At 38.3% G+C, this 17,507-nt stretch overlaps 1 protein-coding gene across 1 annotated transcript; it reads right to left on the reverse strand.

The window, feature by feature from the left end:
* Window positions 1-475: 475 nt before the first annotated feature.
* On the reverse strand, window positions 476-6,115 carry dusp5 (dual specificity phosphatase 5). The gene is made up of 4 exons (XM_077523569.1): window positions 5,576-6,115; window positions 4,738-4,871; window positions 3,508-3,727; window positions 476-1,211 (listed from the first exon to the last, which is right to left on the reverse strand). Exons 1-4 carry the CDS (start codon window positions 5,937-5,939, stop codon window positions 805-807), a joined length of 1,125 nt encoding a protein of 374 aa, XP_077379695.1. The 5' UTR covers window positions 5,940-6,115; the 3' UTR covers window positions 476-804.
* Between the last annotated feature and the right edge of the window lie 11,392 nt (window positions 6,116-17,507).

Raw genomic sequence — 17,507 nt, forward strand, 5'->3', positions numbered from 1 at the left:
GTCACTGTTGCTTCTTTATGTAAAGAGGTTGGAGAAGTTCTGTTTGGTTTACTGACTTGTTGATTGAGCCACACGATGGGTTCCATCAATATTATGCCTTTACCCATATTTTATCAGTCGTGGGAACTAGTAACGAAGTACAAAAACTTAGTTACTTTTGTAGGTACATGTACTTTCCTTGAGTTTTTTTTTTTTTTTTTTTTAATGACATTCAGGGGTATGTTTATTTAGCCATTTGGGGGCCTCCACATACATCCAGTGCAAAGATTTTTTTAATACTGATGCTAAATTAACATTTTTATTTTATTTTATTTTTGCTCGTAAAAAAAAATAAATTAAAAAAATTAAAAAAAAATTAGCAAAGCAATGGCAACTGTGCACTATCCAAGTCTTTGGTGCGATATTCTTTTGTTATCAAAACCAGCATTATAGCCTTTTGAACTGGCAGTAAGAATGATGATTGCATTACAACAACTTTATTTTTCAACTTTTATTAAACACATTAACATACATTATTGAAAAAAATCACAAAGATTGCAATTTTAAATAAATTAGATTCCAATGCCTGACTGTATTTGTGACTGAACATAGAAATCACAATATCAACCTAAGGCATGTATGTATATTGCAGGTTTATCACTGCTGTTGCCACTGCAGCGGCATCAGTGTCAACCTATGAAATGTGTACTACTACCAATTACTTGCTGGTCTCCAGTCTGGTCTGCTGGTTTCAACACCAGGCACACAGGGAGCTTTTACATTGGATTCATTTTCAAGTAAAACTACAAGCAGTCACAGTTCTTTTTAAGGCAGTGCAGTTATTGGGCTCAGCTTGAACTGATGATGGACCGGAGATTTCAGGCAAGAGGTAGGAAAGGTGAACACAGATGGCTCAAAGTTTTTGGTGGTAAAGGAGGTGGTGATGTCATTGGCAAAAAAGGACGCAGTCTCCGGGACGCAGGGAGTGGTGGGTTCAGGTGTGGCTGCATGAGCGGGCGCTGTCGAAAGGACCTCCGACTCAAACTGCAGCAGCTGACCCATGAAACTGAAATTGGGGGAGATAACAGCCCGGCGCTGCTTGATGATATCGAATGCTGCATCCAGTTTCAGCTGCTGGGTTCTCATGATGTAGGCCATGCAGATGGTGGGGGAACGAGAGATGCCCGCTTCACAGTGGACGAGGACCTTTCCCCCAGATTGCTTTACATGATCTGGACACAGGACAAAAGACACACGAGTCAATCATTGGACATGGATGTACGATTTTCTTCAAACAGGTTACAGAACATAAAAAAAAAAAGAAAAAAAAGATGAACTGTGCAATCACAATGGGATATTCAAATTGACGACTATGAATACGGAAACAGTGTATAGAAAATAAGAAATCACTTTTCAAGTAACTTTGAAGAAATACCCTGCTATTTACTCCTACTCACTAATCATACAGAATATCACAACTATTTTAACATTACTTGCAGAGAACCTTTGCAGGGGCCCTGATTTGTATATTTTCTATTATCTTAATTCAGTGTCATTTGCACACACTTGTGGAGGTCCTGTAACACAGTTGCATTGTGGGGTCGATGGGAGCTACCTACTAACATCCCATTTTAGGCAATCCAATATTGGTTAATCATGGGACATCAATTATTAAATATTAAGGAAATGATAAAACTCCAATAACATGACATTCTAAATACAATTTTGTGGAGCCAGTAACTGGTTAAATTATTTGGTTTATTAATGAAAGTAACACATGTTATAATCACTTAAATGTTACACAAACATTGACATCATCAAGGATGAGATGAAAATATTCTCATAATTCTAATTCAGTAATTGTAAATATAAATTAATATGATTCTGAATTGTCTTAAAGTGCAATAAGTCAATAAGAAAATCCTTTAAATTTATATGAACAGTAAGACACAAAAAATAGCTATTTTCTCATTATTTATGGGGAAAGAGATTGATTAAAATAATTAATTCATGGTTTTATGAATTGATATCAGATGCAAAAGGAAAATTTATTACATTTTAATTATTCCATTTTTAAAACTCGGCCCCTACATGTCGACAACTAACCAATCAGAAGACTTTCCATTTTCCATATCAAATGAAGGAGAACAGCTGCCCTACCGACATGATTATTTACATGTTGAATATTAAAGATTAATAAGAAAACCGTTAAGTTCAAAATCACATATTTCTGAAATAAATGAAAATAGCTTGACAAGGGGGTCCTGCTCATTTCCAAACCAAATTGTGTCACAAACATTTTAAGAACATTAAATATTATAAATAAATAAAAAACTGTGGCATGGAACCATTGACAGACTACTTTAACTTAAAGGTCATTTCAATCAGCTCCAGTGGGCCACTTGTCTCGAAATATGTTTTAATAACCATTCTGGTGGTGTTGTGATGGGCTTTGCCTTCTATTTTGGGTCAAAAAGTCAATAATGTTTATTTTTAGCCCCTAAACTACGACTGGGGAGCTGATGGCTTCAAGAACATTTGATCCAGCCTGCCAAACCACATTTAACCCTGAGATGCTCATAAAATATAATAAACATTTATTGTTCCATATAAAAAAAAAAAATGTTAGCAATCCCAGCCCTAAACTGTCAATCATCTCCGCTTAATTGAAACAACCCGACCGGGAGCTTAGTAAATGAATTTTATAGCTCCTGCAGGCTAAATGTAGGTTAAACCTGCTCATGGTACTAATAGCTGTCTTATGTAATGAGGACTAATTGTAGGCTGCATCCTCAAACAATACACAATAGCAACAATTGGAGCCAAACAATACTGGTCAGTCCAGTAGCACCTGGCTGAGCTTTGTCCTTGCCTATCTATAAATAGCCACCAACAAATTATGTGCGCCGTTTTCTGCTGCTGTATGATCTCACCCACACACGCTCTTCTCCACAGGCTGCTGCCTCAGGCCCACCTGTGACAACTAACCACTGTTGAGGTGTGTCACCCCTCATTCAACCTCCCCCGCCTGCCATTTGCACGGCCACACCCACTGGAGATTAGGCCTAGTAGGCGATGACAACATGCGAATTGCTTTTTCAAGCTAAGAACCAGCAGGGCGTCAAATCCCGAATGGAAGAGACTAGTCGGATGCGTCGGCAGAGGCTTGAGGCCAGGCGATCAAGCTAAACTGATTACCACTGGGTTTCTCAGAGCCCTCTATTTGTGAATGGCAGCCGGCGAGCGCAATGAGGGTTTATTTGAGGCTGACGAAGACGCCTTTTAAAAATAAACACCTATGCATAGTAATCAGACAGAATATTTCCAAGACTTTGTGCGTGTAATCTGCAACTATAAATATACAGACGCTGAAGGTGGTGTTATTCTGGGTAAAGATCTATCCTTGGGATGGCTGAGCGCACTATTTTGAGCAGGGAGTCAAGACAAAAAAAATAAACACATGGAATTATAATTCAGAAAAAGCCCCAGAAAACTTGCTTGGACACTCATCGAAAAGATTTAACTCACCGATAAATTCTATTGCCTCTTGGAAGTGGGAGCTGATGTCCGCCATGTGGCTGTCTTCCACCGGGATCCACTTGTAGTTGTAGTGGCCCTTGGTGGGCTGCATGTCTCTGCGTGACACGTTGAGCAAGGCAGTGATGTGAAGGTCAGTGAGATAGTCCTGCCTGGAGGCATGGTAGGCACTACCGAGGTAGAGGAAAGGAAGGATCTCCACAGGTTTACCCTGAAAGTAAGAAATTGGGGGTGGGGCGACAAGATTTGTGTCAAGATAAGTGGGCCCAATATACAACAAGGTGTGATGCCGGCCCCTATGGGACCGCCACATCTAATTCAAATCTTGTCACCCTGGAGGAAATCAATAACCTTATCTGTCATCTAAATGCTATGTGGAGCTTGACATTTCACTTTCCATACATATTCATGCAAATTTTGTCACTAACATCAAAAAAAGGAAATTAGTTAATGAGCAACGTCTAGTCATGATGTCATAGCAGCAAGAGAGCATAATGAATTAAAGCACTTTGATTTGCCGTTACTTCAGTAAGTAACGCGATGACATCATGAGCCTTGTTTTAGCAACTGATCCAACTGTGCATTTTTTGCCTAGCGACGCAGCATGCTACTGGCAATAGATGTGTGATGATGACATCAGCACCATAAAGTAGTTTGGAACAACGAAACAGGATCATAGCCTTTGATTTATTTATTTATTTTGGCGGAAAATTTCCGGAAAATTGTAAATACTAAGTGGAAAAAAAAAAAAAAAATTCTCAGTGGAATGAGCGGTACATTTGTGCTTTTTTCCCATTGAAATTGAATCTGGCTGAGCAATGATACTGCTATTTTAAAATAAAACATTCCATCCATCCATTTTCTGTAGCACTTTGTTGTCATGTTGCTGGTGAGCTATGCCTGTCAGATCCCTGGTTTACAAATTACAACATACAATTAAAATAATGATTTATTTATTGATTTGTTTTGTTTTTTTAAGTCATCAGTTCAACTGCTTGTCTTTGGGTATCACATAATCGATATTTGAGATGTTAGTACATTGAGGAAAGGTCATGGATGAAAGTTTGTTTGTTTTTCCTCCATCTTGCCTCCTCCTCCCTTTCTGCATGGGCCCCATAAGGTCACAGAATATCACAGCAGTGGAGCCTATGTTTGTGTACAAATACCTGTACTGTATATACAGTATGCCAAATATAAACAATGCTGTTGTACTGCCCTCACCTGATCATAATCTGGTTTGTGGTGACCAAGCTTCTCACTGCTGGCTCTTTTCTCGCTTTCAGTTCCGTTCTGCTCGATGCGTTTCACTTCAGTGCAAAGTTCGGGGTATTGCGAGTGGAAGTTCTCATATCCTCCTGTGAGGGGGTAGAGAAGGGGGGCATGAATACCTGAGTTTAGAATAATCAACACACGAATACACACCTTGTGAAACCGCAGAGTTTATGAAACAGACTTAGCGCCGGATTATAAACTGATTATAAGAGCCCCATTAATTACTGGAGCCCGCTAATCCTTTTCACTTCCACAGGATGTAAAGGCGACGGACGGAATTGAAGTGTTTTAACACAAGTTCACACACCCGGCCAATTATCTAGATTACATTCTTCTTTGCCCTTCATTTGTTTCTTGCCACAGAAAGTCTGTTTCACAATTTGTTCATATTTGTCAGCACTGACTCATCGGCATCGTTGACTCACATTTTTTGTAGTCTATAACACAGACATGTCAGATAACGAGTTTATTAAAATTGACGTTAAAATACAACTGTTTTAAAACGCCACAAACTAATAAAAACAAGACAAAATTGGATAAAACTGATTTCGACGATACGTTATCATTACGAACGCTATTTTTATCAATTAGATTTTGTTTTACTTTTTTTTTTTTTACAAAGAAAAATGAGTCATGATCAAAGGAAAAGGACTTATTGTGAGTCAAGATATTGGCATCAACATGACTGCTTGAGTGCTTTTCTATAAAAGTCGCCGGTCCCTAGTGTAGTTAAAGCGGCTATCTTTACTCCCCCCCTTACTTTCTTAATTTTAAATGACGTTGTTACCTTTTAAGAAGCAAATGTTGGTTCCGCTGGCCACATGCGTCAGGGTGTTTATTACTATCTGTGCTACGCTGTCCTTCTTGAGCTTCTGCCAGTGGGACGTCCGGTCGTCCAAGGCTATCACTGCGGATATGCTCCCCTCCCGGAGCCGAAGGAGTGCTCTCTCGTCCGGGATAACGAACTGCAGGGGCACCGGTCCTCCCCGCGACCTCCGGACCACCACGGAGTTGAGATTGACGTTGACGGAGCCTTTGATACTGGAGTTCGTAAATGACAAATAAGGTCGACAGTCCACGATAAGGCAGCTCCCGCGTTCCTTCCTGATGATCTTCCGCAAGTGGCGGCAGTCGATGCTGGACACTTTCATTTTGTTGTTGTTTATTATTGCCCAAAGAATGCGTGTGGATTCCTGAATGAGAGTGGCTGCGGGCGAACGGTGAGCCCAGCGCGCCTCAGTGCCTACATTGCCTCCAAGGGGATTCCGGCTGAGTCTTTTTCTACTGAATGAGACTTTGTCGTATGACGTCACGAGCCATATATGGACAGCGGTTAGGCGTGGCCGCAACCAAAGACCCACCCGCGAGGATGACGGCAGCTGCGTAATCCCGCCCCCTATGTGACGTGTCACAGCGATTGATTAACTCTTACTCATTCACGTCATTTTTTTCCTCCAGCTTCAAGTATCACTTTCGAGAAACATTGCTGTGATATTAGCTCATCAAAACACACAATGTTGAAAGAAATACAAATAAGCACACCTTCAGTGTGAATCATAATTGAGAACTGGAAAAAAAACAAAAAACAAAATATGAACACACATGGCATTTTTTGTTTCCAGATGATGGTGTCAACCTAGAACTAAATGACATTTGTCCGTTAATACCACCACTATCGTGCTACAATGTGTCCTATAAAAGCACAAACACAAAACAAAGTATTAAATCAATGTTACAGATAGTCTCATATGAACATATGGTGGATAGGATCAATTATGGAAAAGTTCAGGTGAGTTTGGGACCTTCCCCACCAACACACAGTGATGACAAAGTGATGATTAATCTGTTGGATGGTCTGTCGTAAATGCCAATGATTATTAGATTTTGACTGTCATGTTTAGGGACACAAGTCGTTTACTGTTTCTTGTTTAGTGGGAAATATTGTTTATTTGTTATTTTTTTCCTCTTAATTTATGATATAAATAATAAATAAAACATTGAATTACAAAAAAAGAGGGTTTTGCACTATGTTAGTGGAAGAGTAAAATAAGCATATTCCTGAGGTAGAGAAAAATGAATGGATCATCCCATGGATCATGATCAATCTGAAAGCATAAAGGCAATGTTTTTGTTTTTAATTTGAAAAACAGAAAAAACAAAAAGTGAAAAGTTCAGTTTATTTTTCATGCTTGCTATATTAACATTGACTACCAGAAGACTGTATATTGTTAGTTGCGCTATTTTAATGGATGCCAAAAAGATTGAGTACAACTGTGGTACAATAACTTTAAACACACATTTAGACCAATCACAACTCACCTGTTTCCTGGGTTTGGTCATGTGACATTCACAAGCTGAGCCGTGATTCTTGAGCCCTGAGCACATGTGATGCCAGTTAACAGCAAGTGGCAAAATGCGTTTTTAAAGGTATTAATTGTTTATGAAAAACAATTAAGTTATCAAATTAATTATAGAATTTTTTTTCAATTTTTACTGCTGGAAATGGCTAAATAAGTAAAGTATCCCTTTTTAATACCACTAAAATTGATCATATCCTTGATGAAGGCAAAATATTTGATAAGGTCTTAACATAATATTGCAGCTTGTGTTTTTACTCTACATTTTGAATTTCATATTTAATACTGCATAGAAGTGTTTGTCGATGTCTCAGTGACACATAAGCCCCTTTACTGCTGACTGTCAGTGTCATTAAACAGCACTGACACAGAATGGGGTGGAGGTCACTTGTGAATTCAGCTTCGAGAAGTAGAATGAGAGTTGGCACTGACATAATCGAGTATCTAATTATTTGATTGATGTCATGTCGCTGTGTGCGGCAATATACTAATGGATAATATTGGGGGGGCTGCCCCCAAGAGATGAGTATGATTAGGTATAATTTATATACACATGACCAATATTATTGAGTAATCACACAGCTCAGTTCTTTAATAGAACAAAAGAAAACAGTACTTGACTAGAGATTCATTACTTTGGAAAACTTTTGTTTTTCAGTCAAGACTATTCTTTTTTAAAATCGGTGCTATAGGAGACTTCACTCAGCAGCTTGGCAAGTCGCTGACAGAGGGAAACACTAACTTCCGCTCAGGCCCATGTATAGCTGAATGAACCTGCCTTATATCCTTTGGTATGTAAGCCTAAGCCGTCAAATGAATTAACCGGTTTAAATGTCGCACTGCGCGCACTCACATGACATGCAATCAATCCTGGGGCTAAGGGCTTGCCTGTGTTTAGGTCATGTAGGGGTGTGAATTGCCTAGTACCTGACGATTCGATTCGTATCACGATTCACAGGTCACGATTCGATTCGATACCGATTAATCCCGATACGAATGGTCACGATTCGATACCGATTAATCCCGATACGAATTTATAAGTCGATTGTTGCGATTTTTTTTCATTCATATTTAGAAAATACTAATCAGTAAGCTTGTAGAGTGTAAGATTTATATGAAAATGTATTATTTATTTATCTGAAATTTCAGTCTTATAGAGGTTGTAATCTGTTTCATGTTTGAACAGCATTAAAATAAAAATATTAAGGCTTAATGTGCCGTTCATATAACATTCTTCCATGCTCAAGGTGTGAATCCTAAAAAAAAAAAAAAAAAAAAAAAAAAAAAAAAAAAAAAAAAAAAAATAACCGATTCTGCCGATTATTGAATCGATTCAAGAATCGCGCGATGTAGTATCGCGATATATCGCCGAATCGATTTTTTTTAACACCCCTAAGGTCATGTATGGATGCCGTGTGCTTGGCTTTGAACACTGAATGGAACTAATGCTAATTTTTTCTTTGGTCCTACACTTTTTCTTGTCTTTTTTCCTTTTTTTTTTTGCTTGTTTCATGTCGCTATTAGACAGATACATATCGTTGCTGCTATGTGAAAAACACTTATGTCCATTTTTTTTTCACGTTTTTGATGGATGAGTTGATGAGTGAATGAATGTGGGTTGGATGGAGGGGAAGATGTCTGGAAGGCTGAGGCTAAGCGGGCCAGCAGGCAGCGCGCCATATGGTCCAGTCTAATCTGGGTTTGTGACATCACGGCTGATGAGAGCGTCGAGGCCCACCATCCGTTTCCAAGCCCTCGTTTCATTACGGGGTTTGCTGGTGTCAGCTGTAAATAACAACAGTGGACTCGTCCAAGCCAGACAAACACATTGTGTCTTCTGCTTGCCTTTCTGAAAGCCACGTGACCAGTGTGAGCTCCTACACATGAACAAGACTTGATTCAGCATGTCATTTTTCTTCTCAGATAATTTCCTTCATATTTCATGACTTTCCCGTAATTGTACAGTGACGTAAGTAAGTAATTTGACTGGAATGGAACACACTATACATGTGTGGTTATACCTATAAAAATAGAGAGCTATTGAGAAGATTTACAAGATTTTCTCAGGTATCTCACTGTGCCTTAATTGGCCCCATACTGACGATACACAAAGGTATCTTGAGTTAAGAGTTTATTCCATTCCTTGGCCAAGCTTGTAATTCAAACACTTGCATCTCAAGTCAACGTTCTCCATTGTAATGAATGGAAATGCCAATAATCCTCTTCAGTCTACCCGCCAAAATAAACTGTCAGCACACCTGTGAACACAAAGGTGTGGTGATGATTAAAGTTCTCGAGTTAACAAATCAAACAGATCAAAGTTAGTCAACGTGTGTCTCACTAACGTGTACATATGTGCTACTGTAGCTGATGTGTTTGGTTTGCTAAGGCTCTTCATCACAGGCATACACTTGTATAGGGACATATACAGGTGAATGCAATTAGGTATACCGTATATTAGGGGTGTGCTCAAAAAATCGATACGGCAATATATCGTTGCGGGCCTCATTACAATACACGTATCGATAAGCAGGCGGCAGAATCGATATTGCTCGTTAACTTTAAATAGGTTAACGTCTGCCTTTGCAGCTTGCATTGTACCTAAAAAAATAAAAACCAGCAGCGTCTTTGAAGTTAATTGCCTTCAATTAATGCAAAAATAGCTCACCAGTGATTGGACACTGTGTCTTGCTAAGAAAAATTAACAGGCATGCCGCTAGGTGGTAAACCAGAAGAGCTACTAACAAAAATATTTTTGTCAGTCAGCATAACAAACATATCCTTTAGGTATACATATGACTGTTACTATAAAATTCAAGAAAATTAATGTAATATATCAGGATACGTATATATCATATCGTGAGGTTGGCGGCAATACCCAGCCCTACCGTATATGGTATGAAGTCATGTCTAAAACTCGGCACTGATATGGATTATTTTAACTGGTATTTTATGTGTGACACAAAAATAAAAAAAATGTAAAATGTAAATTGTGAACTAATTATTTAAAATGCCCAATTGACAATTCCGAACATCCGGCAATTTCTGCTATTTCCACAATGCAACCCTTCATTTCCACGGCGTATTGTATTAGCTTTATCCTGTGACCAGTATACAAACCAGGCATACTGTTATAATAGTCAAACATTTTATCACATATTTAAATCAAAATAATCATCACAAATTAACCTATAAGGATCCAAAGTGTAGTGTTTGTCAATGAGCGGAGAGTGTCGTTTTCACCTAGAATTTTATTTTATTTATTTAGGTATTCTTGTAACCCCAAGTAACTTGTTTGCCTTTTTTATTAAATTAAATTACTTTTTTGACTGCATCCCTGCCTTGGCTCTCCTGCGTTTGGGTCATCAACCTCATACTGAAACTTGACAATTTGTCGACAGCACCAATAATTAAAAATTAAGAATTGTATTATTCAAAAATGCCATAAAGATTTGTGCAACCCCACCTCCCCCCCCCCCCCCCCCCCCACCCTTCTCAAATCAAATGCAATGTACAGTCCAGTATAAAAACACCTGAGTAGGGGTGTTTTTGCTAGAGCGGTACAACGTGTTCTAGCCAAATGTTCTTCATGCAAATGCTCTCAGACTTTTTATTTTGATAACTGACAATAATGCAGGTTTGAGAACCTAGAGTTATGGTATGTGAGTGCGTCATGTCACTTCCTGTCCAGATAGCCCCTTTTTCCATGTAACTTATAAAAAGCACCCAAACACAATAGGCCCACCCCCTCCTCAGCGCACAGGTGTTTCCTGGTTTGCAGCCATGCCCCAATAAGGCCCTGTGACTCATTTCAATCACATGACTTCACCACCGTTTGCACCCAAAACTCGAGTTTCAAAATATATTATTATTATTATTATTATTATGATTATGAGACACACTTTTATTAGAACTTTTATCAGATATCTGGCTATTGTTGCTGCTTACTTCCACGGCAGTGAATGATAAAATATCATCTAAATGAATGATATGCAACAATAGACTTGTGAAATAACAATACTGTGTGGTTTGTGTATATTAACATCCCTGTTCAAAGTGATGAAATAATTATGACGCTAGCGCTGTCACCTAAATACTATATTACTGTACTTAAATAAACTATGTGATTCATTTACAAATGAAAGGCGAAGCACATAGTGAAGGTTAAAGTAACTGTGGAACATCTGCTAAATTTTCTATAGAGCAGAAAGATGTTAAAAAAATAAAAATAAAATAAAATAAAAAAAAGTGTCAGTGTGTTGCCAGATTCAGAACACAACAGGAATGTTTGGAATTCATGAGTTCAAGTCATGATCTGATGGCACATATGACACATGCTGCACACAAACACACTCAGCCACATACGCACATACTTCAAAGGTTTGAGTCACTCCTCGGTCCCACCCACTCTGCTCCGTTATATGACTCCTCGAGACGAGCCAATCCTTTGACAAGACAGGCGAGGGCATGGAAATAAAACAAATACAACCCAATGCAGAAGAAGTAAGATCACCCTCTGGCTGAACTTCATTATTGTCGCTCAAAAAGTCACTCCAAGTGAAATTTCAGGAGATAAAAATAGTTCAGGCCTCGGGATGTGACACATTTTGGTTGTTTGTGCTCCAGAAAATAGTGTTGTGGGATTTCACTGAGGAATTCCAAGCACGGTTGTTGTATTCACCCACTTGGTGACAGTTCTACATATATTGTTAGTGTTCAGTGTAACATTATACAGTATTAGTATTATTTTTTTTATTTTTTTTGCATATCAGACAGGTCATATCGCAGGTATCTCATGCCACAATTTGGTAAAATATAATGTATTTTTTCACAAATTTCTACTATTATTCAGTCCACAGATGTGGGTGTTATTTTTTCCCAAATTTATGACAAATCTTAGGTGTTGAAAATGCCCTGCTGTATTTGGTGGGACAATGTTAATGGTTGAACAAACATGGCAAAGTTTTTGGTGTCTCCTGTAAAGTAAACAATTTGGAGGTATGAGGATTCCGGCCGGCAGAAGCTTTGTCACGACCGCCCATAAACCAGTTAAGGCTTTATTCCTCTTGCTTGCATGGAGAAGACACTTCATGGAAATGTTTACTAGAAAGGTATTACTGCAGTGGCACATATTTTTCCCCCTCACATCTATTTTAAAAAGTTTCTCCCAGAATAATGTACAGCAAAATTAACAATATGGGTTTAATGTTTAAAGTCAGTTGTTTAAAAAAAAAAAAAAAAAAAAAAAAAAAAAAAAAAATGTCAATTTTCACACATTGACATTAGGGGTGGGAATCTCTGACATGAGGCCGATTCGATATGTATCTCGATACACAGGTTGTGATTCGATTGAAAAACGATTATCTTTCAGAACAGAACGGTTCGATTAAGTTTGGGAACGATACAATTTTCGATTCGATACGATTCATTTCAATATTCAAAACTTATAGTGACATTTGTTGCTTGTAAACATTAATCTTAAAACACCACACATTTTTACAGTATCTACAAATGTGTTTAAAAAAAACAACAACAAAAATGTCTTCTATATTTTTATATATTGAATCAATTATTTAAATGGAGCGCAACAAAGGGCTGGGCGATATGACTGAAAAATGTATCAGGTTAAATATTTATTAGTCGTTATTGAGAGTTATAATTGTTTTTTATTTTTTTTTATTTATTTTTTTATTCAAAATAAGGATCAGGAAAAAAAAAAGGCTGATAATTCAATTTGAAATATAAATATTTAACCTTTAAAAAGACACCAACACAATTAAACAGAATATGTGCACATTGTGAAGTATTTCAGAAACATACATTTAAGACATGAAATAAACCTACCGTCCAGCCAAAAGAAATATGAAGCCACCTTATGGAACAATAAATCTATCAAACACATTTTAACCACTTCATATATCCAAAAATATTTCCAAAAGTGCCCTTCCCTTTTTATCAACAATTTTTGTTTTTAACAATATTTGTTTTTCTTTTGCCATCATATTCATTTTTGGTTAATGTATGACATCTTTTTGTTTTTTTTAATCTGAGACAAGATGATGACCACGGAATCACTACTGTTTATGTTGTTTTTTTGGGCTGTCGTTCATTTTGCGTTTGATGACGTAATCACGGGCACGTCTCAGTTCTCCTATCTATTGCTCATGCTAGTTGTATACATTGACAGGGAGCCACAAACTGAGAAATGAGATACTTGCAGTGTGCTTTTAGCATAGCTGGTGTGTTGGCTGTGGGACATACTTGTTTCGTTTGAATCCATGCATTGGATCGTCACGGGAGTTATTCTTTTTGGCTCGCGCGCAGTACCAACGCCGGCCCGGGACATACAAGTGCATCGAGAGGACTCGATAGCCATGGGTTAGCTTCTGCTAACTGTTGCATGTTGTCACTCGTTGTACGCGAGCGCCGTGTCGCGAGCACGGCGTTGACGGTAGGCTCCTCCCCAAGGTGCGTAACGTCTTTGCATTATGTTTACAACATCCGGGGAATGAAGCGTCTCTGAGCGCTACTTTGCTAGCTCTCTGTAAACAGGGAAGTAGCTTGAATAGTGATGCTACTGAAATGTAAACAAAACAAGTAGAGCACGGCGCAGAACTCTTGCTATTGTTATGAAAACCATAAAGCCTCACTCGCAACCGATTCACAGCCACGCGATATCCGGTCCACAGCTTTACAAGCAATGTATCTAAGGATTCCCGGCGGATTTTGTGTCGGTTGACAAGTCTGCTACCGATAAGGTCGTTTAGCTCCCCTTGACGACCGATGGTTCGGTCGAATCGGTTTTTTGTCCCACCCCTAATTGACATTTTACTGTCTGGGATCACAACTAACCAGTGCTATGATGACATCTATTTTGTCCATTGATAGATTAACAGTTTTTAAAAAGTCAGTACATGGTACATACAGTACATACAGAAAGGCGAGACTTGAGTAGAAACCCGAGTCACACAGAGTAGAATAATGCCATTGGAATCATGATTAGGAAGTGCATTAAAGGTCGCAAAATGGAACATGACCGGAGGGGGGAAAAAAAATGGTCTGGTCTGGTCACTCACTACAGTACTCATACTCATACTCGTGAAATTGTTTTATAAAGATTATAAAGATTCTTCTCCAAATATGTAATTAGTTATTAATTATGTTACTTTAAATCCATCCTGGTGGTTACATGCTCTTGTGCTAGTATGATCTTACACTAGTGTTTACATAGCTGACACATCTATCGTCATCCTGCCTACACACCCAATGGTGGGGAAAAAAAAAAAAGCCTGATCAAGATTTATTGTACGGAACTGTACAGCTTAGTAGTAATTTAGGCTAAGGACTTGGTTTGTGGACCAGCAAGTAGAAATAAAAAGAGAAATTTATGATACGAAAAAATTGGCTTCTGCATAACGCATCTACCTCACAACTAATGCACAACTCTGTATATAAAGCTGTCTTACTGCAGTAGCACCACACGGTGAAGAGTGATATATACATAAATAATATGTGTAAAAAAGGAAAACAATATATCATCGCTGCTACATGACAAAAACGTATGTCAATTTATTATTAGTTAGGTAGTAGTGGTAGTATTAGTTAGGTAGTAGTGGTAGTATTAGTTAGGTAGTAGTGGTAGTAGTAGTTAGGTAGTAGTGGTAGTAGTAGTTAGGTAGTAGTGGTAGTATTAGTTAGGTAATAGTGGTAGTAGTAGTTAGGTAGTAGTGGTAGTAGTAGTAGTAGTTAGGTAGTAGTGGTAGTTAGGTAGTAGTGGTAGTTAGGTAGTAAGGTGGTAGTAGTAGTTAGGTAGTAGTGGTAGTATTAGTTAGGTAGTAGTGGTAGTATTAGTTAGGTAGTAGTGGTAGTATTAGTTAGGTAGTAGTGGTAGTAGTAGTTAGGTAGTAGTGGTAGTAGTAGTTAGGTAGTAGTGGTAGTATTAGTTAGGTAGTAGTGGTAGTATTAGTTAGGTAGTAGTGGTAGTATTAGTTAGGTAGTAGTGGTAGTAGTAGCTAGGTAGTAGTGGTAGTAGTAGTTAGGTAGTAGTGGTAGTAGTAGTAGTAGTTAGGTAGTAGTGGTAGTTAGGTAGTAGTGGTAGTTAGGTAGTAAGGTGGTAGTAGTAGTTAGGTAGTAGTGGTAGTAGTAGTTAGGTAGTAGTAGTAGTAGTAGTAGTAGTAGTAGTAGTGGTAGTAGTAGTTAGGTAGTAGTAGTAGTAGTAGTAGTAGAAGCATTTTTCTTTTTTTTATGATTCAAAAGGACTTCTGCTCCATATTTCTCAACACCACAGACATTATGGCTCCTCTTGTGCTAAATCTGCTCGCAGAGCCCCTTCCTGTTCCTACAGGATGTTGGATTAGAACATTAGAAGGTGAGAGGATCACTGACAAATATCACATGAACACTGTGTGTTCACGCTCGGCACTACCTTGACATTTCCAAGGCAAACTAAACTGCAACTCTTTCGCGAAGCTAAAACCCTTTAACAATGGCCTTGTCAACAATGTCACTGCAGTGGTTCACAGTATAGAATGAGGAAGGAAGTCAGCGACTACAGTATACACAAACAAAATCAGGCAGGAATGATGCTTTAAGAATAGAATTCTAGCAATAAAAGCAAGTGTGAGCTGTGAAGTACACACAAGACCCCATGAAAACTGCATGGATTGCATTCTCTCTTGGAGAGACTGCACTTCATCACCAAGCTGCTAAATTACACTTGTCAAAAAAAAAAAAAAAAAGGTGTTTGGGTCGTTGTTGTATTAATTAGAAATTCAGAATTGCTTTCTCATAAGTACACTTTTTGGAAACAGGCATCTAGGAAATATATACTTGGTTTAGTAATATCACCCTTGATTTGTGGACCTGCCCACTATTTGTATACCAACAATACCCTAAAATTCCATCCATAGACCAATTTTCTATACAGTCTTCCCTCGCTATAACGCGGTTCACTTTTCGCGGTCTCTCTGTATCGCAGATTTTTTTAAAGTGCAATTTGGCATATTTTTTTGCAGTAATATACCCATTTTATAAAATGTATGAAGTTTTGAACATTATCAATGTTTGAACAAGAGAGAAATGTGAGAACATGTAAATGCCTCAATGAGAAAAGTGTCTAAATTGTGTGGTAGGGGATTTTAGAGCCTTAAAACATTTATAAGAATTGTAAAACATAAAGCTAACTACTTCGCGGATTTCATTTATTGCGGGTATTTTTTGGAACCTAACCCCAGCGGAAACGAGGGAACACTGTACCACTTGTCTTAATTCAGCCAATCGCAGGATACATGCAGTACGTCTACTGTAAATTGGTAAAGTACGCAACAAATTGATGCATAATAATTTTGAAATCAGTATTATTTTTTTATTCATCTATTGTTGACGTTATTGTAATTGGGGGTTTGGAAACAAGAAAATATTAGCAATATCTCAACATTAGCATTTATTACAATTTTGGCAAGCATCAGGGTAGCTGACATGCTTGATTAGCTTCACGGGCCACATAAACTGATGTAGTGGGCCAGATCTGGCACCCAGGCCTTAAGTTTGACACCTGTGCTGTAGTTAATGACAGATTAAAAAGCAAAATTTCCATAATAATTGTCCTTAAGGCTGCAATTGGCTGGCAACCAGTTCAGGGTGTTCCCCACCTACTGCCCGAAGCTGGCTGGGATAGGCTCCAGCACCCCCGCGACCCTTGTGAGGTGTAAGCAGTTAGGAAAATGGATGGGTGGATGGTGTCTTTTAAGGTAAAAACATAAAAACAAGACAAATAGTATTAACAGGCCTCATTATCAAAGTTCAGGTGCACTGTTTACTTGTTTTTTTCGTTAATGCTTCGTTAATGCTGGTTAACCGTTTTTAATTTTACAAACATATGCTATTATTTGTATTATTTTAAAAGCAACTAGGTAGAAAAGTAAAGTAACTCAAGTGTGTCATTAGCTGTGTTGAGAATCATTCACTCATCCCCTTCTCTCTAATCACTATAGAAGGATTTTCATGACACATTTCAGCAGCACAAAATGGCTGACTCAGTAGCACTAGTCGTTAGGTAGTGATTATGAACACAGCCACCGTTTAAATAAACACGGGCCAATGTAACGGTAATGAAAGGAAATGTCACACATTTTCCCTTACACAAACGCTGATGATGACATAAGATTTGTTGTTTTCATAACAACTTTCGTAACACAATATTGTCGAGTACCTCCTGCATCCACTCCCCTGCCTGCCTGTCATTTGTTTCCCTCCGCACTACTCACTCACCCCACTCATGTCCAGCCGACTTCCCCTCTCCTCACCTGTGGGGGAGGCAAACCCAATTCACTCAGCTGAGATTAAACTCACTGGGACTTTACA

This window comes from Festucalex cinctus, chromosome 6 (assembly GCF_051991245.1).
Source record: "Festucalex cinctus isolate MCC-2025b chromosome 6, RoL_Fcin_1.0, whole genome shotgun sequence".
Classification (NCBI taxonomy): domain Eukaryota; kingdom Metazoa; phylum Chordata; class Actinopteri; order Syngnathiformes; family Syngnathidae; genus Festucalex; species Festucalex cinctus.

Bases quoted from the DNA above. Each gene is read 5' to 3' on its own strand.
- dusp5 (XM_077523569.1), bottom strand. From the start codon at position 5,939: ATGAAAGTGTCCAGCATCGACTGCCGCCACTTGCGGAAGATCATCAGG. The intron at 4,872-5,575 runs GTAACAACGTCA...ACCCCCTCACAG, and splicing joins CAACATTTGCTTCTTAAAAG to GAGGATATGAGAACTTCCAC. The intron at 1,212-3,507 runs GTGAGTTAAATC...TCCTGTGTCCAG, and splicing joins AGAGGCAATAGAATTTATCG to ATCATGTAAAGCAATCTGGG.